This window comes from Hypanus sabinus, chromosome 17, assembly GCF_030144855.1.
Source record: "Hypanus sabinus isolate sHypSab1 chromosome 17, sHypSab1.hap1, whole genome shotgun sequence".
Classification (NCBI taxonomy): domain Eukaryota; kingdom Metazoa; phylum Chordata; class Chondrichthyes; order Myliobatiformes; family Dasyatidae; genus Hypanus; species Hypanus sabinus.
In genome coordinates, this window is record NC_082722.1 from 48978632 (window position 1) to 49006175 (window position 27544).

General features: G+C 36.4%; 1 protein-coding gene across 8 annotated transcripts in view; it reads left to right on the top strand.

Moving 5' to 3' along the window:
* The window catches only part of banp (BTG3 associated nuclear protein), a 190204-nt gene that overhangs the window by 75225 nt on the left and 87435 nt on the right, over nucleotides 1-27544 (top strand). For all 8 annotated transcript variants that reach the window (XM_059993019.1, XM_059993016.1, XM_059993021.1 and 5 more), the window contains 5 exons: nucleotides 1650-1772; nucleotides 4574-4749; nucleotides 19189-19428; nucleotides 21196-21363; nucleotides 26174-26307. In XM_059993019.1, coding sequence (XP_059849002.1) covers nucleotides 1650-1772; nucleotides 4574-4749; nucleotides 19189-19428; nucleotides 21196-21363; nucleotides 26174-26307 — 841 coding nt within the window. The remainder of the gene's footprint in view (nucleotides 1-1649; nucleotides 1773-4573; nucleotides 4750-19188; nucleotides 19429-21195; nucleotides 21364-26173; nucleotides 26308-27544) is intronic.

Consider the following 27544-nt stretch of genomic DNA (forward strand, 5'->3'; position numbering starts at 1 on the left):
AAAAGAAGATCTACCACTCCTACTTCATTCAGCCTGTATGTGACGCTATATGCATCAATGTGGTTTATTCTTAACCGCCCCTGAAATGACTAAACAAGGCATTTAGTTCATGTGTAAACTTAAGGACAGTAATTGATAATCTTGCCATTGATGTCCACCTTCTGTGAATGAATAAATGGTTTTAAAAACCAACTCTTCTGCCTTTGAGACAGGTCAAGCATCACTCACCCTGCCTTTCACTTTAATTTGAGTGTTCTATTGTGTACTTGAATCTTTTCCTATTTGGAAACCAATGTCTGTTTCAGTGCGTTTTTGAGTTCTGTGTTTCTGTCTATCTGTCTATTGGTCAGTTAGTGACAGGAGTCCTCTGAGTATAGAGAAGCAATGTCTAGAAACTGGTTTCGTTTATGAACCTTCAGCCATCTGAATTAAAGAAAACTTGCAATCTGTGCAGAACAATTATAAATTCAACAGTTGCAGATTCCTCTGAAACTCGGTTTGGAGGTAATTTTTCATACCTGACAATCAATTGATTAAGTTAAAAGTTTGATTTTGTTCAAATGTTAGATTTAAGGAAACTTCTTTGGATAACGACGAAGCTATGAATCTATTCAATTTTAATTTGCAAAGATGTTGGCATTAATCAACAAGTAATCTATATTATGCAAAGCAAATGGGCGATCTCATTACTGATATCAACATCATTAGTTAAGAATACTTTGTACATCTGCCGTAGAGAAAATCTGCTCCGGCATGGGTGAAGGAGAAATCTTGCATTCTTTTTCCAGGAGATGGAAAATTACTTTCATCTTGAATAACAGACATTTTAAAAAGAGCTTAGAAGTTATTATTTTTAATATCTCTGGAGATCCTGATTGTGACACTAGACTGATCATGTGAACTTTGCCTGTTTCATTTGGTGATTCAATCTGCCTTTTACTGGTGTAGTGGTTTGCTAGTTCAGGCTACAGTCATTTTAACATAAAGGTTAATGCTTCATCATTATTACAAAAAGAAAATTCTAAAAACCCTGAAAGGCAAATGAACATTTACCTGAATTTTTAATAATTTGTTTAATCACCCTGCAGTTGGTTTAATTGTGCTGCAAATAGTAAAGTAATAGTTGACTGAAGTTGCCTCATTGCTTTTGTGGTAGTAAAGTTAGCTTTCTTCAATGTGTTGAGGTATTGATATTAATTTGACTACTTTGCATATACATACTGTAAGCTGAATGGAAAAAGCATCACATGCAAAAGCATAGAGTAGAGTGATCAATTGTAAACAGTGGTGATTGCAAAGGAAATAAATTGCATATCAGATTAAAAGTTTAATTGGGCAATGTATTATTTTAGTTATTTCTAACATTCTTCAACTGTAAAAATAGTGAATGCATTAAGGAAAGAAAAGAAGATCTTGTCAAATGCCAAAAACTGCTCTGGCTGACCACACGTCTATGTCATTTTCAGTTGAGTTTAGAGTGGTTAAAGATCTGAAATAATAGTGGTAAGGATATCAAATCAGGGATTAATATGCACAGTTTTCAATGATAAACACATTTCTCAAACTGTTGATGTCTATGTACGTGGGGTTTTATATTATGATCTTGTACATATTTGGTGTTCAAGTGTCCTCTTTAATTTTCTTTGCAGCACTGTACCACAGACTACTGTAATATTAAATAGTGATCGCCAGAACCCACTTCCTTCCAAGATTTCCGGACAGGAAGAAGCTATACCCCGAGGAACAGACACTATTGATAATATTCTCAGCAAGTTAGTAAACCTTTTTGTTTCTTCTACAGTTATTATTTAGATAATTTAGATTATTTACTGTCCAACTTGTTGAACTCCTTAAGATTGTTCCATTCTTTTTTAGTTCATCAAAGTTGTTATCTAACTTGTTAAATACAACATATTGGCATCAGTTAGAATGTCTGTAGATGTTACTGTTGATATTTCAAACCTGACATAAAACGAATTGCACTTTTAAAGAGAAATAGGAAAAAAAGTAAATTAAATTAACATAATAAAAAGGGAATGTCAGATTGATATAAGCAGGGAGTTATTACTCCTTAACTTGGCTGCTTGTAGAACTAGTGTCAGGAAAAAATGACATAATTTAAACCAAACTATACATTTTCCTTATTCTGCATCTGGACTGTGATTGCAAATGCCTTGTTATCTGAGAGAAAGTTCATAGGGAGTAAAAGTCTTAATAAAGAAATCATTGTTAAATAGGATGACATTAGTGAAATGTAATTTTGTGTGAATTTGAAGAATACTAATTTGCTATTTTTTGTATTATTTGGCTATAATTTTTGAATGATCTTTTGTTGCCAAAGTTTAAAAAAAAATGAATTGTGTTTTGTAAAATGAAACTTAAAGGAACCAAACTTGAAGTAGCCTAAGTCGGTTGTGTCACAGATTGTAATGATCTTTGAAGAGTATACAAATATCCTCAGGAAGACATTCTTGTTAATTACTCAGATCCTTGAATTCTACCTGTAATGTATGATAAACAGTCAGATCGATGTTTTCATTGAACAATACCAGATATAACTTGTTCTAGTTTACCATTGATAAGTGAGCTTATAAAATACAGATAATTTCAGTTAGAAGCAATTTTGAACTTAACTATAGATTAATTTTAAATTATTTGATCAATGATTGAAACAAAAAGTCTACCCCATTCTAGTTCCATAGTTCCAGAATCATATGGAATAAGCCTATCTTGCAGGTATCTCTGCAATCATGTAGATATGTGCCCTGCTTGCGAAACGGGTCTGCCAGAACATCCAGTGTTTAATGGCCTTTCTTCGAATCATACTCAGACAAAAAGAAGAGCAAACTTCACATTTTGTGGTGTTGTTGTTCATCCTGAAATACTGTTTTGAAATTACAAAGAAGTCCACAATGAAATTCAGTTGTGTAAGAAATGAGCATGCATGAAGAAACTGAAGAAGTGTGTATTTAAGTACATTTTTGTTGATTCTTGGGTACTACTTTCAAATTAGGGTAATTCACCTTGGAAACTATGCCATCCAGCCCAAGTCCTCACTGGCCAGTAAAAATCCATTCATATTAATCTGATCACCCACCACTTGATCTAAAGGCTTCCATGCCCATCCATCCAGATACTACTTAAATGCTGTTGATGACTCTACTTCCACCACTGTCTCAAGCAGTGCATTCCATCAAATTGCCACTCTCTGGGTGAAGGACCTATTCACATCTCTAAATCTCTTCCACCTTAATTGAACCTTTGTCCTCTAGTTTTATTCACCTAAAATAGGGAAGAATTTTCTGCAGCCTTCCCTATATCTACCCTTTATAATTTTATATACTTCAATGACACCCTCTCTTAACCTCCTCCTTTCTAAGGAAATGCAACCAATTTCTCTAGTTCTCCTCAGAACGGAAATGCTCCATTCCAGACAACATTCTGATAACTCTCATCTGCACTCTCTTCAGCCTTATGAGAACTGCATGCAATTCTTCAGCTGAGATCCAAAATATATTGATCTAAGCCTTCTTAACCAAATTACGCACCTGTGCTATCAATTATGAGGACTTGCTGTTCTTCATTACTTAATACTACCATTCATGGTGTATGTCCTATCCTCATCATTACTTCTAAACTGCATAACCACACATTTATCTATATTAAACAGCATCTGTCATTTGTCAGTCCATTTTACCAGCACATGGTATTGCCCTGTAGCCTGAGACAATCCATCGTCAACAATTCTACCAATCTTAGTGTCTTATGAATTTACTGATCACATCATTTTGGGTGTACATAATTGTATGTTAATTTTAACAGTATCTTTCTCCAGAAAGCTACTTCATTCACTCTATTTGTTTTGTGGATTTATTCACACTTAATATTTCTCTGTAGACTATGAATATGTTCCTTAGTTATGAACTTAATATGCCATTATTTTTATGAAATACCAATATTTCTTTCTGTTATTCTTCCTTTTGCTGTAATTCAAAGGGAACAAAGTAAAACAATAGTACCATGTAGAATCTGTAACGTTCTGATGGTATTATCATCTTAACCAGTTGTCAAAACTTTGTCATTTGAGTTTAAAAGTTTGGTATGAAATACTTTTGCTGGTTAAGTGGAATGTGAAACAAGTAGAATGCTTTATAAGAATGTTTGAACTTCAGTGCATTGTACTGTCAGTGCCTGTAATTTGAAACATTCAGTATTTGAATATATTTTTGCAGGTGTTTTATGAAGGTGAAGTGAATTTAATTATGTTTATTTTCATAAGGTGATATATAATTTCTATGCTGCCCAGTGAGGAGAGAATTGAAATGGCACATTAAGAGAGAGTTCAAAAATAAGGTTGTGTTGCCACATACAATTTTGGTTAATATGTAATGTGAAATTTGTAAAACTTAGGTATACTAATGAATGTAAAAAGTTGTAAATTGGTTGTCATTGATTTACTGTACAGCTGCATTGATTTATTTGTTTCCTATTTATTCTAATGTAAGATAGCGACTTTCGGCCTAGAAAATTTCCCTAAATATTTCTGCATTTTTTTCCTATTTTGGGTACCAAGTTCTATGCCAGGGAGGAGACAGAACACAATAATTGTGAAGGTTCCTGGCCATGAAGATAGCCATACAGAAGATATTGAAAGTGGATCTGAAACAAGTGACACCATCTCTAATAGTGGTCAATCAGGAGGTCAGAATTTGGCACCCAATGTCACACTCATCACATTGAACTCTGAAGGTAGGCAGGATAATATAAACTTTCAAAGAGCATAGCACAGTCAATGCAAATAATAACAATAAATACAAATAAATTTGCTATTTAATAAATTATTAAGACTGCAGAATAAGTTCATTTGGAAAACCCTGATCAATGTTCAGTGTGCTATAGTGAACAATTCATAGAATAGAATGATCTGCTAATGCATAAATTATGTAATTCTGTTGTTTATTTTGTTTCTCCATTCAGAAGTTTCCTCTGGCTATCCATAACCATAAGGCAGTATTTCAAAATAAGTAGTTAGTTATTCCTTTCTGTTTTGATTTCCCCAAATAATCCTCTAGCCAGAGTAGTTGTGTTTTTTTTTCCCTATTCTTCCCATCAATTTTTTTTCCATAGTTGTTGAGCCCATCTATTTATAGACCTTTTTGGTTCTCCTATTATCTTGCTTTCTCATTTATCTTTGTATTGTCAGCAAAACTGGCTATAATACACTTGATTCTTCCATCCTGCTATGAATATAGATTGAAATTAGTTGAAGTCCCAGTATCAATTCCCATGGAATCTCTTCAGTTACAACTTTTCAAGCTAATACAGACCCATTTGCCAATAATTGGTCAGTTGGTCCTTGCAGATATATTTTTAATTTGCCTGTCCTCAGAAATTCATTTTCATTTTATTCAACTACATGATGACATGAAAGCTGCATCCACACTCCATGCTTTTACCACTTTCTTGATCCCAGTGTAGATTGGCACTCCAATAAAATGGATGTAAATGAAGAAACTATCCTGAAATTAAACAAGTCCAAACATCTTCAGTAGAAGCAAGCAAACTCAGATGATGTGTACATAAGTGCAAGCTCAAAGGCCAAGCATTATTTCTTCAGTGAACCATTTAAAAGGAAAAGCCTTGCAGTAAAAATTAAAAAGACATTTTTCCATCCTGCCTGACTGCACAATACAGTTCATGGCAATCAAGGCCCATGACAATTGATTTCCATATTTTGGGTGTCCCATGCTGGCAAAGGTAAATAATGATGCAAAATGTCATCACTGCACCTGAAGTGTACACAGTTCTGGTCATCAAGGCAGAGGAAGAATGAGATGGCACTGTAATGGGCGCAGAGGGTATTCACAACGTGGATGGAATTTTATAACGACACACTGGAGAAGGTGGGCCTGTTTCTGTAATGGAAGAGGTTAAGAGGAAACTCTATTGATGCATTTAAAATTATGAGGAGTATCGATAGAGTAAATGAAAAATTCCTACATACCTGTGGTGGATAAAACTGAAAGATATAAGGTTAAGGTAAATGTTTAGAGATCTAGGGACCTGCTCCATGGTGTATGATTGTTCTAAAAAGATGAAAATGCAAGGAAAGAAGAACCTGCTGTACTGCACTCTTATTGACTCAGGTAATTATTTAAATTAGATACCTCTTCCAAGGGAAAGGAACAGAAGTAAAATCAGTACAGGATTCTTGTCTGAAAAATTTAATGAGAGCATCCCAGATTTGTCTGTCCAAAATGTTAAATGCAAATTACCTGGTTGCAACAATGGCACGTTAAGAGTGCAATTTTCAGTTGGAATAAACATCTGATCAGACAGAAATCCAGCTCACTTTTGAATTGCCAGGTGTTATTTTCACATAATTTTGTGATGTGTAGTACTGTCTGGGTGTCTCAGACTTTTACATTATTTACACCCTTGGGTACTGAAATTGTTTGCCAGATGTAGGTTTTGGATCTTGGCCTGGTTTTCATTTCCTGATCTGTACTTCATTTGGATTTTATAAAGGAAAATATTAACCCAATGCTTTCACTCATTTTTTATTTGCTGCTTCTATGATGAGGTTTAATATAACTACCTTTCCTTTCACAAAAGTATCCAGTGAAGATTCTCTGGAGTAGAAATTCAGCTTTCTACCTAGAAATAATACGGGTGCTTTCAGATTTCTATAAAGAAGACAGGGATTGTAAATGGGAAAAAATATAGACAAGGTCAGATGCCATGTAGGATGAAGGATAAATAATTTGAAAAACAGGACATTCTGATATTAAGAAGATAATGTTGGTATCTTGAAAAACATTAAAGTGGATAACTTTACAGGACCTGATAGAGTCTATCTGTATACAGAAGGAAGTAAGAGAGTAAATTGCTGTGGGTTTGACAGAAGACTTTGTATCTTCTTTAGCCATGGACAAAGTGCCAGACAACTGGAAAATATCCCACATTGTTCCTTTGCTCAAGAAACAGATAAAGGACAATCCAGGGAAATTATTGGAGAGGATTCTTAGGATGAGATTTACTTGCATTTGGAAAAGCTTTGACTAATTAATGATAGTTAGAATGGCTTTGCAAAGGGGATGTCCTGTCTCACAAATTTGAATCAGTGATGAGGATGATTAATAAGGGTAGAGCTATAGATGATGTCTGCATGGAATTCAGTAAAACATTGGACATGGTAACCTGGTCCAGAAGATTAAGTCATTTGGAATCCATGGTGAGTTGATAAATTGAATCTAAAGATGGTTTGGATAGGAAAGATCAAGGGTGATGGTGAAAGTGTTCTACAGGGATCAGTGCTGGGTTATCTCATGTTTACAATATATGTAAATGCTTTAAACAAAAATGTAGATAGGCTGATTAAGTAAGTTAGCAAATGACATAAAAATTGGTGGAATGGTGGATAGTGAAAACAATTTTAAAATGATGTAGCAAGATCAGAAATTTGGGGAGAGGAATAACTGATAGAGTTTAATCCAATCAGTATGAGGTGTTGTATTTTGGAGATCAAATGCCAGAGGAAAGCATATAGTAAATGGCATGGTCAGTGAATTTAGATTGACATTTAATTTACTGACATGTGCTCCGACAATTGGCCTGACGTGGCAGTGTAGTTTTTGCATCCTGCAGCTGTTGTGTTGTCTTGATGATTCAATGGTGCTATACTTCTAGAATTGAGCAGGTCTTATATTTATCCTTTGGCAATTAAAAGTGTCTTTATGTTTACAGGAACTGAATTAGAAATATTTAAAATGTGAAATATTTTTGTATTGTATAGTACCTTTGGTTAGAGGGGAAAAATGAAAGGTCTAAATTGCCACATCTGTGGATTTGTGCAGATCCACTGTAGATCTGGGATATACTAACTATAATGCTTTTGTGTATCTTACTCTCATTCATTATTGGAATCCACAAGCAAATCCATGATAGATCCCTTTTGTTTTGGTGATTCCCAGTATAATGCTCAGGCTTCTCCTGCCCTTTAACAGCCTGATTGGAGGGGTTTGTAAGCCAGAAGTGTAGGAGGAATAAGTTGATAATTATTCTTTACCCATTTTGTTTTAATACTATTAATTGAGTTTGAAATTTTTAAAAATCATGTTTTAGGGTCATACAGTTGTACAACTTGCAAATAGGCCCTTTTGTCCAATGTGCCTATACTAAGCATTGCACCTATTTGTACTAATCTCACTTGCCTAGATTAATTCCATTCCCACGATTCCCACTTTTTCAAGTGCCTATCTAGATATCTGTTACCGTTCCTGCCTCCAGAATCTCTGGCAACACATACCAGGGATATAAATGGGATATGTCAAGGAGCCAGTATTTCAAATCCACACATCTTTGTAGTAAGATGTGGAAAAAAAATTGGAAATTCAATAAACCTCCAAGCTAGGGAAATGCTTTGGCCTTTATTACAAAGAGGTCTCATTGTTCTCCTGGGTCCTGGTTTCCCTTTCTGCAGCTTTATAGAGTTCTGGTTACAGTGAATTTATTGAATTAGAACTGGCATCACACTATATTTTGAACTGTGGAAGCTGCTGATACTCTATAAAACATTACTACCTGTGATGTTGAACAGTCATCAAGTTGACTTCAGTTTTTCTACTTTTTGTGTAAATATTTGACTTTGCACAGAATTAAATTATATTAATTACAGCCACCCTGTCATTTGTCCAATTAAATGAGTACATGTATGCATTGCTAGCCCTCTCTGAGAGAGGCTATGGCTCATCCCTCCTTGTAACTGTTATGCCCAAGCACTCATGCACACATTTTTTTTCTTGTTTTGCATTTTCTGTTTGGGCATTGAGTAAATCTACTATTGTGATGTAGCCATTCTTTGTAGCATTCTTTTTTGCAGCTAACAGGAATATGTGATAATATTATAATAGAACGTGAAGTACTGATCTAATAGTAATAGCCTATCTTCTATTTGTAGCTCAATGGTTTTAAATTGGGTTCATGTATGTTCAGTCCTTTTCATATGGAGAAATTTCAAACTCTTCTCAATATCAATTAATGTGAATCAAGACAGAATACTGATTGCATTTAAGTGGGAGAGTTTTACAAATCAGGGCAAGCCACGGCAGCATGACATTCATAAATCATGACCAGATTTTGGCTCTTTGGTGTTTTGAAATTTGATACCTGTTACAGAATCCTTTGAGAAATAAGTGACTGAATGACAAGATAGATGTTATTATCCTTGAGCCATTCCTTTGGCTCAAGGATGACTTGCTTTCACTCCAGCCATGCTTATTTTGAGGTGACTCATGAGACTAGTGTTGGGCTGATGGATTTTACTAGTTTGGTAGATGTGAAACGCCTACATGAAGCTTCAGTATACTCCTGATGCATGCACTGAAGAGTCTACATTCCATCCCAAATGCTCTTTCTCCAATTCCAATGGTTATAGGCCAGGAATTCCCAAGAGTTAGTAGGATGTTGAGCTTTTTCAAAGATAATATCTTTGGGTCTTCTTTCGTCCACCTGGTACTCTTGCTTTGGGATTGAGTCATTGTCCTTATAAATGACATATACTCTCCAACAGATCAGTGCAAGTACACGTAGGATCTTAAAACAAGAACTGTTGGTCTTAGAGAGATCACTGACATTGATTTACCTTCTAAATAGATTCAGAGAATTTTGCCGAGGTAGTATAGTGCTCCTCTGCATTGACTGGAGGTGTTTGCTGTAGGTAATGCACAGCACACAAACAGGCTTTTCAGTCTATCTAGTCTATGCCAAACTGATCTTCTGCCTATTCCTATTTACCTGCATCTAGATCATATCCCTCCAAACCACACACCCTATCCATGTACCTATCCAAACTTCTCTTAAATATTAAGTTAACCCACATCAACCATTTCTACTGGAAATTTGTTCCACACTTGCACCACCCTCTAAATGAAGAAGTTTCCTCTCAGATTTGCCTAAATATTTCATCTTTCACCCTAAACCTATGACCTCTAGGTCTTCCAACTTTGGGGAAAAAGGTCTGCTTGCAAGTCCCAACAACATTCTCAAAATCTTTTCTGTGCTTTTCCATCTTACATTTTTCCTGTAGGTTGGTGATCAGAGCTGCAGACAATACTGCAGCTTCACCAACATCTTATACAATTTCAATATAACATCCAGATGGCTGTACTCAATACTTTGATTTGTGAAGGCCAGTGTGTCCAAAGCTCTCTTTAGTATCCTATTTGTGACACCACTTTCAAGGAATTATGGATCTGTATTTCCAGATCCCTCTGATGTAAATCTCCTCAGTGCCCTACTCTTCACAAAGTAAATCTTAGTGGTTTTTCCTCCCAGAGTGCAACAACTCACACTTCTCTGCATTAAGTTCCATTTAGCAATTTTAGCCTATTTGTTCCAGCTAGTGCTGATCCTGCTGCAAGCTTTAATAGCTTTCCTCACTGTCCACTACCCTCCAGTCTTGGTGTCATCAGCATATTCACTGATTCCATTTACTACTTTATCATCCAGACCATTGATATAGATGATAAACAACAATGGACCTAGCACTGATCCCTGTGGCCCACCACTAATCAGCAGCCTCCAGGCAGAGAGGTAACCATCTGTTACCGCTTTTTGGCTTCTCCCCTGAAGCCAATGTGTCCCCTGAGTCCTCCTGGGATATGGGTTGTGATCCATGTTTCTTGGGTCTCCTTGTGACCTTTATTTTCAAAATGCAGCTTTGAATGTTGATAGGTGACTTTTGTATTACCACTGCATCTGGGAATAAGTTGATGAATTATTTGAATCTTGGACTCTGAAATGCATATATGCATATATTGTCTGCACATGAGTTACTGAGATCATGGTTACATTGGTTTTGGAGTGGAGTTGTAAGTTTCCCAAAAGTCTGTAGATTAGTTTCACTCTGAAGGAAGGTTTGTTGAAGATGAGTTAAAGCCCTGGTGAGAAAACCTCAAAGTTATCAGAGTAATACTGCAGCGTTGTTTGATACTGGACAATAATCTGTTGTAGACATTAGTTAGGATCACAGTTTGCTTTCATTCATGAATCAAAGCTGAAGTTTAGTTATTATTCCACCATACATGGAAAAAGGTAAACAAAACAGTGTTCCTCCAGGGCCAAGGTATAAAATGCACTCGGCATACTGCACTGCTAATAGCACAAATAGCACATATGGTTACAATTGCAGAAAAATTTGCATCACAAAGAAAAAATATACAGTTCAAGTTCTTGAGTGCTTGACTGCAGATTGATGGTTATGTCTTGGTCCAACATGTTCTTACACTGAGCACTGGAGGGCAGCAGTGATGGGAAGAGCCAGCCCCAACCCAGTCCAGATTCCAGCATGCCCACAGAGGGATCTGCTCTCTCCCACTCTGCCTCCAGCGTCTCTTCCCTGGGTGACCCCGCAGTGAGAGCCCAGTCCTCACCACAACCGAGGAAACAATTGTCGGTCTTGTCAATGAAACAGCGAGCCAGACTTGCGGTATTCTACGTTACCTGTGTTCATCAGGGTCTTGTGATCGCAATACAAACTCCAAGACACACACTCGCATCATGCACCATCTTGATGCAACAACAGTACACAACAAATGCAGGCGACAACACAACAATATGTCGCAATAATTTCAGCTCCATTGCTACCAAGCGGACTTCAGTTGAAGACAATTTCTGCAGGCAGCTGAATTTATCAGTTTTGCAGTATTTTATTTTTGGTTAAACTAATGCCTTGGAACACAAGTAATGCAGATATTTTAATGGACAGCATGCATTGGAGCACTGGAGGTAAAAGGTGATTGGGAGACATCCTTCAAAGCCTGAGTTACTTGCAGAATGCAAAATGATAAAACTAGGCAGTTAAAAAGTTTCTTTCTTTCAAAGTTCAAAGTAATTGTTATTATCAAAGTACAGATATGTCACTGTATATAACCCCGAGATTCATTTTCTTGTGGGCATACTCCACAAATCTATAGAGTAAAAACTACATCAGAATCAGTGAAAAGCTGTCTAACTATGGCATTCAATCAGAGTACAAAAGACAACAGACTGTACAAGTACAAAAGCAAGAAACAACAACAAAAAACAAACAAACAAATAAATAAATAAACAAACAAGTAAACAAACAATATATACCAAGAACATGAGATGAAGAGTCCCTGAAAGTGAGTCCCTTAGTTGTGGGAAAATTTCAGTGATGGAGTGAGTCAAGTTATCCTCTTTGGTTCAAGAGCCTGGTGGTTGAGGGGTAGTAACTGTTCGTAAACCTGGTGGTGTAAGTCCTGAGGCTCTCAAATGAGTTTATACGGCTTCACAAGCTGCAGTATAAAAAGAAAGATATTTTTCTGTGTGGGCAGCTTACTGAATATCTGCCTAATTCATCCAAATCAGAAAATGAATCAGAAATGCTCAATCATATCAACAATTTTAATAAAACTTCACAATCCTTGCTTTGAATACAACAACTCAGTACCTAGTCTCTATCATAATTTGGTTAACTGGACCAATTTGACAGTGAAAATAGTTTAAATTAATTTCATACCAACTTGAGAAACAATGATAAAGTTGCTTGAAAATACTTAAGATAGTCTCCTTGATTAAATTCCATTTTGTGTTGTTATTATCTTGTTTCTTCCTATTCCAGATCATAAAATATGAAAATTGGAAATGCTGGAATCACTGAGGAGATCCCACTATCCCCTTCTAGGCACTCCACCTCCCTTATTTGCTCCAACCTCCTGTCGGATTTCATCATCCAAAGATCTTTGTTGCCTCCACCTTTCACCTACCAGCTTCCATTGCAATTTCACTATTCTTCCTTCATCTGCTTATCACTCCTCTCCCCAGCAGCTACCTATCACATGCTAGCTCTTGCTGCAGCCCCTCCCTTCATCTTTATATGCTATCTCCTCTCTTTTTTTTTAAGTCTACTTGAAGGGCTTTGACTTAAAACTGTGACTGTCATTTCCTCCACAGATATTGCTTGACCTACTAAATGCCTCTAAAATTTTGCTTTTTGCTCCAAATTCTTCCATCTTCAATCTCTTGTGTCACCATTCAGCAGATCGGGCAGCATCTGCTGTAAGAGAAGCATAATTAATATTTCAGCGTTAAGACCCTTGGCAAAATAGTTCTAAGGAAAAATGAATCACTTGAGCCATTAACAACAATAAAATTAAGAGCAATATTTCTGGTTCATATTTTGGACATCAAGTGATCCATTGAGATGAGGTACATTCCTTAAACCATCTGTATTATTGTCAACTGAAGTAAAACAATGCATCAGCTTCTTGCTAGCAGCGATATTTTAGTGGTTTAGCTCTTTTTCCAGTGCTTGAGGCCAATAGGTACAAAATGAATTTACAGGAATTTTGAACCCAGTAATATTCTCTGGATACCAAAATTAATATCCGGAGCAGCTGAATACAGGGACTAATCATAATGTGCACAATTCTGCACCTTTTTGATTATGCCATTCACATTCTTCAGGGAGCAATACAATTTATGATGTATTTATTGGCTGCTGCTGTACTTGTGATTAACAATAATTTTATTTTGCGTTGTATTTTTGACAGTAAAATGTGCTCGATTTGATATGAAATTATTGCAATCTCTATAGAAAAATACTCTTCGCTTTTGAAAAAATGCTATATTATATGGTATGTATTTTTCATGCAGTATTTTTAACTGTTGAAACTTCAAAAAGAATTCTTTCGTCCTTTTGGTAGATTATGGGTGATGGTTCATGTTTGACCAGCCCATTGTGACAATAGTTATCAATATCTAATGTAGATATATATGAGTATAGTATTGTATCACTCTTTGGTACCAAAGTAATTTGCCTATACATGTTTATTATAGTAAATCGGAATGAAAAATATTACGGCATATAAATTGTTTGAGGTGATGGATTATTGCCAAGGTGTTTAAATTGTTTTTACATCTACTAGTTTCCCTTATCACTGTTAATATTTTTTCTTCAATATCTCTATAGAACTTAGTGTTATGTTAATTTTAAACACACTTGGCTAATTTTTATCTACTTATCTAATTGAGACACAAGATAAAACTCAATACATAATTCTAAAATGACTTATTTAATAGAAATATGTATTTATGAGCATTGAAAACTTTTCATTGTTATACATATTTTATTTCTTTACCTTAAAGTAATGTACTGTTTTATGTTGACCTGTTGCTATCATTTCACCATAACTTAGTGATGAATCTTAAAAATGTATGGGTTAATCATGATTCTTTAAAAAAAAATCTAACTTTTATAGGTACCAAGGTCAAGTTAGTCTCTAGTGAGTGGAAGATATCAGAGGGAAGTCTGTTTGGGAAAAGTTGTGGAAAACTGCCAGAAAGCCTTTAGCAAAAGCATGGAAGGAAGTTTTAGAAAAGCTATGCAGAAGGAGGTCATTTAGATTTTTGATTCTGGATCAGCTGATTCACTTTTAACTCACTCCTTCTACCCACAACACTTACCCCGTATCCCTGTATTTTTTTTTCTCCAACAGATATTTATCCAATTCTTTTTGAAGTATACTACTGAATATGTTTGCATCACCTTGTGCAGCAGTGCATTACAAATCTCCATGAAATGTGGAAGACAATAAGTATCGCTATACTGTATAAGATATTTTGAATAAACCTTGGAGTCTTGAGAGAGTAAATGACACTATTCTCCTCCCTCTTAGGTATTGTGAAATGATTTCCACTATAGCAGTTCTTCTGTAGTCAATTTGTTCTCAGAATTGATCCCTTTTAATATTCATCCATTGTCATTGTTGTTCCTTTTCGCACCTTGTGGCACACCGGGCGGCATTCTTAATGCTGTTTCCTTAGCATTTCTCTGGGTTTTTTAAAAACAAGACTGAGTTGCTAGCTTGACACTCAACCCAGCTGTATTATTATAAGGCAGCAATTCCGTGAAATTGTGATTTTTGTCTTTACGTACACACTACAAAAGTTCATAGGAAACTATATTTCCCTATCAATATACTCATTGTAAATATCTAACAGCTAATTAACTGCACACCTGTAGGATCCAATATTCATCACATCTTAATTAAAACAGGTATGACATATCCTTTATAAGGTCACATTAGTTCTTTCTGATCAGATGATAATTTTAAAAGTGTTCAGTCATTCTATCCAAGATTCTAAGCAAAGACTAATTTTCCAACAAAATGGCTTTAAGCCAACTTGTGTGTGATTTGTGGCTCTGTCCTTGCCCTTTTTAGAAAGAGGGGTGTGAATAATGTTTTAAAATATAAAGAATATTTCCTGCTTCATAAGACATTGGAAGATTATAATTACTCATCTGCGTTATTCTCATCTGCCTCCTTTTATATTCTGGAAAATCATCCTATTTTTGAGATATGGCACTTATTAGTGCTATAGTTTAGAATCAGTATCAGATTTATTATCACTGGCATATGTTGTGAAATTTGTTGTTTTGCAGCAACAGTATTTTGTAGTACATAATAAAACTATGAATTACAATTAAAAAATATTTATATATAAAAAGAAAACTAAGTAGTGCAAAAAGAGAAGGTAATAATACCAAGGTAGTGTTTATGGGTTCATTGTCCATTCGAAAATCTAGATTGTGCAGGGGAAGAAGATGTTCCTGAAACATTGGGTGTGTGTCTTCAGGCTCCTGTATCTCTTTCTTGATGGTAACCGTGAGAAGAGGGCATGTTCTGGGTGATGGGGATTCCGTAATGATGAATGCTGCTATTTTAAGGCATCATTTTTGAAGGTGTCATGGATGCTGGGGAGGCTCGTGCCCATGATGGAGCTGTCAGAGCTTACAAATTATTTCAGCTTCTTCAGAATCTGTGCAATCATCCATCCATACCAGACAGTGATGCAACCATTTAGAATGCTCTCCACAGTAGAAATATAGCTGCTGCTGTGCCTTCTTTGTAATTGCAATAATATGCTGGGCCCAAGGCAGATCCTCAGGGATGTTGACACCCAGCTTCTTGAAACTACTGACCATTTCCACTTCTGAACCCTCAATGAGTACTGGTGTACCTTTCCTCGGCTTCCCCTTCCTGAAGTTCACGATCAATGCCTTGGTCTTATTGACGCTGAGTGCAAAGTTGTTGCTGCGACACCACTGATCTATCTTGCTCCCGTATGCCATCTCTTCACCATCTGACATTCTGCCATTAATAGCTGTGTATGATTGTGTTGAAAGCTGAGCTGTAGTTAATAGACAACTGACTGATGTAGGTGTTGCTATTGTCCAGGTGGTTTCATTATAGCTTTCATCTATGCTTTGTTTTAGCTAATTTTAGAGAATCTTAGTCCTTAATTTAGTATTAATTTGCTTGGGATATTTGACAAGATTTTAGACAAATTCTTATGCACGGTAATGATCCAAAATGGTTGCCATTATCTAAATTTCAGTTTGGAGAGTTGAATTAGACACACATGAGGTGTTACATTTACCAGTGACAAATTAGGGCAGGACTTGCACAGGAAATGGTTGGGCCCTGGACACTATCAAGTCAAGTCAACTTTTATTGTCATTTCGACCATAACTGCTGGTACAGTGCATAGTAAAAATGAGATAACGTTTTTCAGGACCATCAGTGATATGAAACAGAGAGACCAAAGGCTGCAGGTGCATATTTTGTTGAAAATGACAATCCAGGTAGACAGGGCAGTAAAGAAGGCATTTGGCATGCTTGCCTCCATTGGTCATGTTAGTGAGTACAGGAGTTGGGATATTTTGTTAGAGCTGTATAAGACATTGGTAAGATTTGTAGTAAAGTTCTGATTATCATGCCAAAGAATGGATGTGATTAAACTGGAATGGATACTAAAGAGACTTACCCAGATTTTACCAGGAATGGATTGTTTGATTTGTAAGCAGAGGCTGGATAGGCTAACAGTTTTGTTCCTGGAGCACAGCAGGGTGAGGGGTAACTTTACAGAGGTTTATAAAATAATGCGACGCTAAGATAGGTGAATAGCCACTCTTCCACAGGGTTATGGGAGTCCAAAACTAGAGGACATATTTTGTAAAGTAAGAGGGAAGAGACTTAGGAATCTGAACTTTTACCACAGACAGGGTGGTGGGTATATGGAGCAAACTGTCAGAGAAAGTGATAGAAGTGGGTACAATTACAACATTTAAACAGCGTTAGAGCAGGGTATATATGGATAGGAAAGGCTTGGAATGATATGGGCTAAATATAAGCAAATTAGGCTAGACAACTTGGTCGGCATGGTTCAGCCATGGTGAAATGATGGAGCAGACTTGAGGGCCCAAATAGCCTGTCTTATGGCGTAGACAAGTTGAGCCAAAGGGCATATTTTCCATGCTGACTCTGACTCCACAGTACCTCTCGAGCAGACTTGATATTTAATTTGATTTTGACCTTTTTTTAATAGAATAATAAAAATGTTAAAAAATTCTATTCATTATCTACTTCTATAGCTCAAATTATCTGTTGTCACTTTTTACGCCCTTGCCAGTCAAGGATCAGTGCAAACTTAGGCATTTTTGGGTATCTTTTCCCTCTGTTTCTTTTCACTTTAGTTGACTATAGCTGTTTACTATTGCACATTATCATATTTATACTTTGTGGTCCAATGGATTGTATTAAAGAAGCAAGTTTTAAAAAAAAGTTTACGTTCCTGAGCAGCAGATAAGGAAAGAAAATTGCTGAAAATCCATGTCTGAATCAGCCCATTCAAGAGTTTTTCATGATAAGTTTGCAACTCTAAGTACCACCAACTTTCAAATAAAGTAGTTGTCATTCTATACTTAAATCGTAACTATTAACTTGTGTTGCATTCTATTATTGCCCCTTTCTTCTCTTGCCGTAATAGCTCAATTTCACTTAGAGAACCTCTCTAGCATTGCAATTGGAGTCATTTTTGTGGATCTGATTGAAAGAAGAACATGACTATGTTTGTCATTGTGTGATTATAGCACCTTGTGTCCAGTCAAATTCTGCTATTGATCAGCATACTAAAGCTCAATTTTAAAGCTGGAAAACATTTACCCTGAAGATTTGTGTATATCTTCAGTGAATAGTCTAATTTGTCAGCTGTGCAAGTTGAGATATTTCTGCTATTATTAAGTCTTAAATTATTAACCTGTTACTTGCTCATAGCACACTATTGATAGATTTATATGTAGTCTGATTGAAAGTTTTCACATCTTTTAAATGAAATGTCAGTGACTTACTGTATGTTTACTCTTTAAATATCTAACTGTTCAGGGTTTCTTATACAACAAATTCTGGGCTACGGAATTAATATAGCTGTGCAATGTTTATTTTGTTAGATATTTGCTTAATTAAAACTGAAGTAGTTACTTAATTTTCATTCAGTACCAGACACTCTTTTCCAGTAATTTCAAGGTGAGCTTCTTTGAGAGAATATGCTCATTCTGAATCGCTTGTGTTTATGTACTTGACACAATTTTTTTTTCTATGAAGATATTCATAGATGGTTTCATTTCATTTCCGAGTCACAACTCTTTGCAGGTATATATTCTAAATATTTTTTCCATTGAGGATTGATGTGGATTCCTAACTGGAGGAATGAGAAGCACAGTTGCCTAATTTCCAACACTACTTCCTCTTATGGCAGTTGCAGCAAATGTTAGATCAATAAAAATATATTTTTTTCCATTTAATCAACTTAATGAAGTTGGGAGTTTTTGATCCACTTCTGACACCTTTTTTTGTTACATCTAATGTAATTTACACAGGTATTGAATGAACCCACTAGGTTTAATGATACTCTTCATTTGTTCTTGCAGCCCTCTGACCCAGGTGTACATTGACTGAATAACAGCCTATTTTGCCCATTGCCAGTGTATTATTTTATTTCCTCCCAGTTTATTTAAAAAATATTTACAGCAATTTCATATTTAAATGTCTGTTTATTATTGACATTAGAGCTTTTCAAAATAAAGCCTCCAAGCTTTTGTGTCCTAGTTATGGAATCAATGCCATAATTTCCATTGATGTCAGTGTTTGATGTTTCTGCATAAGCCTTTAATGGATTGTATTAAATGTATACAATTGAGACTATTTTCAATACATGATCAGATTTTATGAAGTAATATTTGTGAATGTTTAAAAAAAATTTTAACTTGCACTGTTGTATATTGCTTCTGCATTCTGATTTTTTTAAATGTACTTTTTTTTCCAGAGGATTTCCCTAATGGAACCTGGTTAGGTGATGAGAATAACCCTGAGATGCGAGTCAGGTCTCCTATTACACCAGCAGATATGCTACATGTTGCCACAAATTGCAGAACAGCTGAAAAAATGGCATTGACACTTTTGGATTACCTTTTTCATCGTGAAGTTCAAGCTGTATCCAATCTCTCAGGGCAAGGGAAACATGGCAAAAAGCAGCTGGATCCTCTAATGATCTACGGAATTAGATGTATGCATAATGACATTTATTTGTACATCATCTGTGAAAATGTTACTTTTGTTGTTAGTTACTTACCTTTAAATTTATTTAGCAGAAGTGAAGTACAGTATTTCATGCCAAGTTTTTGTTAACATTTCAATATATGTTTAATGTACAGAATGTTAGTAACTATGTTTACAGCAGTACAAAGAATGAATTATTTGTTATCAACATAATTTACGTGTCTTATAAGTGTGAAGGACCATTTGCTGTGATAAGTAGCTGTATTGCTCTAGATATTTGTTATTGTTTATATCTATTAATCAAATAGATGAAAACTGAAAGAAAGAAAGCTGTTTGGCTTTAAATGATTTCAGAAAATTTATGTTAATCTGCAACCTGCTGAAATATTGTCCTAATTGGCAATTCCTGTGTGGTAGAGTTTAAAAAAAATAGTTGTCCTCTTGTCTTGCCTACTAACTGGAATCATCATATTTCATGTGGATGTAAAAGATGTCTTAGCAATTTTCAAGAAAAAAGCAGGGGTTTCTTGTACAGTTTATTATTCAACCAACACAGAAGTGGATAACAGGTTCACTTATCAGATTTCAATTTGTTGGATCTTGCTGCATTAAAACAAATTGGTTTCAATGTGATTTGGGCATTGAGATTATGAAAGGGAATATTTAGATTCAAATCTTCCTTTTTGTTTTTCATTTAATTCTTTAGGTAAGGTGCAACGTAATTAAATCATCTTATGTAAAGTGCCTATTTTAGACATTACCAATGGCGGTTGATAAAAACCTGCCTTAGTATCGAGAAGATGGAATGGGTTCAAATTTCATGGGAAAATAACACCAAGGATGCTTGTACCTGTGCAATTAAGTCTCAAACATCAATTGACCACCAATTGGATTTTGTAGACAGCATGCTTTTCCCAGAACTAAGCAACTGGAGAATCTTTGACAGTATATCTTAAACATCCAAATCTCTGGATTGAATGTTCTTGAGAGACGATTGAGCAGCAGCAGCCATTTGTTAAATTTGTTTCTGTCCACGGGATTTCCATTGGCTTTAGCATGCCAAACCTTAAACAAAATGCAACTGATTTAAGGTTTTGGACCTTTTTCATCTTTCTTGGATGTCTTAATGTTAGTTAAATTCCAGAAACAAAACATCTGATTGATATAGATATTGACAATGTGATAGAACAACACTAACAATAAGTGCGTTATTAAATGAAGTTGATTGACAATATTAAGTTGTTCTAATTTCATACTACACATCAAGTACCAAATGACTGCACACTGTGGCTGGCATTTAAATATCCATTCTTATTCATGGGGTGAGCTGGCATGGTGGTTAAGATACTGCTCCAGTACCCACAATAGCGGATCATTAATCCAAACGTGTGAAATCGAATTGCATCATGTTAGATGAGGTATTTAAATAAATCATCTTCTTATCAATGTTATTATGCAACTTTTCAAAAGTAATTTTTGTTTTAGTGTGATTTTTGTTTGGGTGTGAAGGATAGAGCAAAAGATGGGTTGAAATTTACCTGCTTATGTGTGAAAATTGGTGACGATACTTTGCACTGATAGGGAGAAGGCAGGGGAGTGGGGATGACTGGAAGAAGATGATTAGCCCATGATTGAATGGCGGAGCAGACTCGATAGGCTAAATAGCCTACTTCTGCTCCTGTGTCTTATGGACTGATCAATTTTATGTCAATTTACAGGTTTTCATTTAACCCATACAATGTTTAATTTTCAACATACTTCTTAACATTTGTAGGTCATCTTTTCCACAAATTTGGAATCTCTGAATCAGACTGGTATAGAATAAAACAGAGCATAGACTCTAAATGTCGAACAGCATGGCGCAGAAAACAGCGTGGGCAAAGCCTGGCAGTAAAAGGTTTTGCACGAAGGACACCTTTATCATCAGTAACAAATGGAGCAGGTAAGAGAAAGATTAGGTAAATTTTAGCTACTTATTGAAATAATTCCATAATATCTATGTTTTAGTACCATTTTTACATGAAGTTCTTAAGTGATTTTTCCTTGTGACTGACTTCCAATCTACCCATGCTATTGAGAATGACTTGATCGGAGACAGTTGCTATTCCTCCTAGTCTCCCTGTTGACAACATTGTGACTTTTACATCATCAGCAGAAAGAAAATAACTAAGTTGCTGTCAACTGCAAAGGAAATGTTAGTAATCAAGTCCGTGTTGGACTGATTGGAAGAACTCAATGGGTCAGGCAGCATCTTTGGAGGCAAAGAGATTTTGAGTTAAGACCCTGAATCAGGATTATAGAAGCGAACATGTTAAACCTTATAGATGGACTCCCAGTGCAATTAGGGTGCACATATGAGAATGCAGGAAAGTCTTGCCAATTCTAAATGGCAATCCTCCAGTGAATCCTCCAGGACACTGCTCTATGTATTGACAATCACAGGACTCCAATCCCTTATTCCACCATTGCTTCTCACTGAGGAAAGACACTGCATAGCTGTGCTTGTCAGGATAAATACTGGATAGCAATCATGCAGTATAGGATGAGTGTGGGAATTTATTTGGTTATGACTGCAATGGCCTACAATCTGGTTCATTGTTAGTTCTACTTCTGGTATCAAATTCCCACAAAGCAGTTGGCCTGCAGACCCAAATGTGTTGTAAAAAGTTGGATAGAAATTAATTAATTGCTTCCTTTTAGTGATTCCCAAATACACAAAATCTAATATGTTTTTAGTAAAAGATGTAATGTCTAAAACATACTAAATGGGATTTCTGTCATTAGAAACATAGAAACATAGAAAATAGGTGCAGGAGTAGGCCATTTGGCCCTTCGAGCCTGCACCACCATTCAATATGATCATGGCTGATCATCCAACTCAGAACCCTGTACCTGCTTTCTCTCCATACCCCCGATCCCTGTAGCCACAAGGGCCATATCTAACTTCCTCTTAAATATAGCCAATGAACCGGCCTCAACTGTTCCCTGTGGCAGAGAATTCCACAGATTCACCACTCTCTGTGTGAAGAAGTTTTTCCTCATCTTGGTCCTAAAATGCTTCCCCTTTTATCCTTAAACCGTGACCCCTCATTCTGGACTTCCCCAACATCGGAAACAATCTTACTGCATCTAGCCTGTCCAATCCCTTTAGAATTTTATACGTTTCAATAAGATTCCCCCCTCAATTTTCTAAATTCCAGTGAGTATAAGCCTAGTTGATCCAATCTTTCTTCATATGAAAGTCCTGCCATCCCAGGAATCAATCCAGTGAACCTTCTCTGTACTCCCTCTATGGCAAGAATGTCTTTCCTCAGATTAGGGGACCAAAACTGCACACAATATTTTAGGTACGGTCTCACCAAGGCCTTGTACAACTGCAGTAGAACCTCCCTGCTCCTGTACTCAAATCCTTTTGCTATGAATGCCAACATACCATTTACCTTTTTCACCACCTTCTGTACCTGCATGCCCACCTTCAATGACTGGTGTACAATGACATCCAGGTCTCGTTGCATCTCCCCTTTTCCTAATTGGCCGCCGTTGAGATAATAATCTGTTTCCCTGTTCTTGCAACCAAAGTGGATAACCTCACATTTATCCACATTAAATTGCATCTGCCATGAATTTGCCCACTCACCTAACCTATCCAAGTCACCCTGCATCCTCTTAGCATCCTCCTCACAGCTAACACCGCCGCCCAGCTTCGTGTCATCTGCAAACTTGGAGATGTTGCATTTAATTCCCTCGTCTAAATCATTAATATATATTGTAAACAACTGGGGTCCCAGCACTGAGCCTTGCGGTACCCCACTAGTCACTGCCTGCCATTCTGAAAAGGTCCTGTTTACTCCCACTCTTTGCTTCCTGTCTGCCAACCAATTTTCTATCCACATCAATACCATACCCCCGATACCGTGTGCTTTAAGTTTGCACACTAATCTCCTGTGTGGGACCTTGACAAAAGTCTTTTGAAAATCTAAATATACCACATTCACTGACCCTCCCCTATCCACTCTACTAGTTACATCTTCAAAAAATTCTATAAGATTCGTCAGACATAATTTTCCTTTCACAAATCCATGCTGACTTTGTCCGATGATTTCACCTCTTTCCAAATGTGCTGTTATCACATCTTTGATAACCGACTCTAGCATTTTCCCCACCACCGATGTCAGACTAACCGGTCTATAATTCCCCGGTTTCTCTCTCCCTCCTTTTTTAAAAAGTGGGGTTACATTACCACCCTCCAATCCTCAGGAACTAATCCAGAATCTAAGGAGTTTTGAAAAATTATCACCAGTGCATGTTATATCACTAGTGCATATCACTATGTATATTAACTAGCGGAGGGGCAAGTAATGTTGAGGAAGAATCTAGTCTGCATTAGGAATTGGACAGATTAGGAGAATGGGCAAAGAAGTGGCAGATGGAATACAGTGTAGGGAAGTGTACAGTCATCAATGTTGGTAGAAGGAATAAAGGTGTAGCCTGTTTTCTAAATGGGGAGAAAATTCAGAAATCAGTGATGCAGAGACTTTGGAGTTCTCATGCAGGAGTCCCTGAAGGTTAACTTTCAGGCTAAGTTCATGTCAGAAAGGCAAGTGTAATGTTAGCATTCATTTTGAGAATACTAGAATATAAGAGAAAGGATGTAATGCTGAAGCTTTATAAGGCATTGATCAGATTACGCTTGGAGTTTTGTGAGCAGTTTTGTTCCCTGTATCGAAGAAAGAATGTGCTGGCATTGGAGGGAACCTGGAGGAGGTTCACGAGAATGATTCTGGGAATGAAAGGAGTGTTTGATGGCTCTGGGCCTATACTCACTGGAGTTTCGAAGATTAAAATGTGCCAAATATTGAAAGATTGCAATATAGTGGGCATGGAGAGGATAGTTCCTAAAGTGGGGGAGTCGAGGACCAAAAGCCACATCCTCAGATTAGAAGGATATCCTTTTAGAACAGAAGTGAGGAGGAATTTTTTCAGCCAGATGGTGGTATTCCGTGCCACAGATATCTGTGAAGGCCAAGTCATTGTGTATATTTAAAGAGGAGGTTGATATGTTGTTGATTAATAAGCATGTCAAAGGTTACTGGGCGAATACAGTAGAATGGGGTTGAGAGGGATAATAAATTAGCCATGATGGAATGGTGAAGCAGATTTGATGGACCAATTGACCTAATTCCGCTCCTATATCATTTGGTTTTCTGTATTATCCAGCATCCTTTTGAATGCTGCAGTTGGATCTAATTCCACTGCCTGTCAGATTCTGATCATTTGATTCATAAAAATGTACTGATGTTAGTTTTAGTATGTTTATTATATATCTTTGTTATATGATCCTGTGTCCTTGACAACTCTGCAAATGGGAACAGTTTCTGTCTACACTATCTATACCCTTCATGATTTTAAACACAAGATACCTTTGCAGCTTCCTCTGTTCTCAGGAGAGTAACCATAGTTTTTCCAGTTTATCTACATAATTTACATCTGTTACCCCTGAAATTATTTTAGTAAATCTCTTTTGCACCCTCTCTGATGCCTTTATATTTTTCCTAAAATTTAGCATCAAGAACTAAGCACTATTCAAGTGGTTAGACCTATGTTCATCATGACTTCCTTGCTCTCGTACTCTATTCCTCTATTTAAAAAACCAAGAATACCCAATGATTTCACCTGGTTAATTAACATTTCCTGCTAATAGCCATAAGTGGCTTCCAATTTCCCTGTTCTTGTACCCCATTATGACTGCCCCACTTGTTTATATTGTCTATTCTGATTCTTCCAACCAAGATGTTACACTTTTCACCACATTAAATTACATCTGCTATATGACTGCCCATTCTACCAGGTTTCCATACCTTCTTAAAGCCCATTACTCTATGGCTCATTTTGTGGTTTTGTGTCACCTGCAAATACGAAATTGTACCCTTCAAGTTATAGTATATTAAGGACAACAATAGTGTGATTGTGTTAAGTCAAACATTCACGAAGACAAATAACATTGTTAAAACTCAACATTATTTGTAAAGCAACTTTGTATTTAAAGTGAAGCATTTGACTATTCAACCATCTTTTTTAAATTGATGATGTGGTAGAAAACAGTACTAAACAGTTAATCACAAACAAGAGAAAATCTCCAGCATATTGTGTGTGTGTGTGTGTGTGTGTGTGTGTGCGCGCTGCTAAACAGTAATCTGTGAAAAGGCATTAATATAGACTGGAAGTTATTAATGGCTTTATTCTATTCGTCTCATTATCAGTTTAAAGAAAGAAATAGTTTTCTTCACCAGTTTTGCAAAGGTCTGGGGAAAAAAATCATTAGAGAAGCTGAATGTTGCCTTGTATACTTCTGAACCTGCAATTATTTTATGAAAGGTGATATTTGAAATATTAAAGATGGACAAGTAAGGACAGATGGAACTTTGCTTTGATATTTCATTTAATAACACTGGCACTCCATAAGTGCTGTGTTAGTTACAGCTTAGATTATCATTTTAAATATTTGAACTAAGTTTTAAACCATATGATTCAGCAATTCTCCAACCGATTCTTTCTTAAAGATGTGAAATTGGATGTGTATTCGTTTCCTTACTACAGAAAGTAATGCTGAAAATCCATTTGACATTTAAATTTGTACTTGAGAAAATGCAAAATACTAAAGTGTCAGGCGTACAAATAATCTTGTTCACATATGAAATGATACTACTTATTTCATCCCACATGAATTTGAACACTGTTTTGCTTTGTTGAAGATGGAATGCAGGAATCAGTGCCATCATCAGGAGATTTGCAGCAAAACCAGGCCCAAACATTGCACTATGCATTGGCAAATGCTCAGCAAGTTCATATCCATCGCATTGGAGAGGACGGACAGGTTCAACAAGTAGTGAGTATTGTCAGGCTATACCACAGTAAAACTTATAAATGATAAGATAGATTCCTACCAATCCTTATCAGACCAATCACTTGGCATTTCAGTGCTGTGGCCTTATATTTGATCTGTTGCTCCTTGAATTTCGGCAATCCACTGAGAAAGTGCAAAATAAGTGACACAATTCCCCAGGCTAAATAGATTTCCATCTCTGGGTTTTAGACAAATATGAGAACATCACTGATCATCACTTGTGATCTTTAAGGTTCTTTTGATTTTAGATGGTTCATTTAGATTGGAAAGTCATCTTGTCAATTCAGTGTTTACTTTATTGAAAATTAATTAACAGGATTCAGAATCACGATGACACATGGACAGCTGGCATTGCAAATCACGTAGATGGGAGCATTTCAATCATAAAGAGAGGTTAATTGATTGAGAAACTAGACAAAACTGACATTGTTGTTAAATGTGATGTCATTGAATCACATTGGACCTTAATAGGAGCGAACAAAATTGCAAAGTTAGATGTGGTGGAAGCCAAAAGATGGTCCATTGTATGTAGATTATTAAAAAGATCATGATGGGAAAGTAATTAGAAATGCTGGCCTTTATATTCAGAGAACTGGCATTCAAGTGGATGGAAACTATGGTGCAGGTATCCAAAGCTATAATTCAAGTGGTACTTTTGGCCGTAAATCCAAGCACTCAGAGAGATCCCATGTGTTTTTTTTAAGGACATCCAATTGAATATGCACTGTTATGCCAGGAACCTGTTGTGTTCCTACTGCTGCTGCTCGGTGCTGTGCTGAAGACCTAGTGTGAACCATTGTTGCTGTTGAGGCATCTCCTTCACATGGTTAATTACTAGCAGTTGGTGGGGTCCAAAGGACCCAGGTATTTTTTTAAGCATATGAAGCAGTCACTGCCAGTCCCCAGTTATGCCCAGAGCCTAACACTTCAGTGCTGAGCAGTTGTATTGCATCGTTTGCCCCAGCGTGTTTAACACCAGTCCTTGTAAGTAACCAGGGATGATTTATTACTAGAGGAAAGTCATGTTCCTAGCACAAGACCTCACAGCAATGGATCTCTCATAATAGTGGTTTGTTCTACAAGCCTCCAAGAGGCAATTTTCCAACACACCAGTGTGTAGTAAAATGAAAGGCATGGACTTCTGCTCGGTTACTGGTACAGTAACAGTATCCCATTTTAATATTGAATCTACTAGTACTCTGATACTTGGGAACACAAC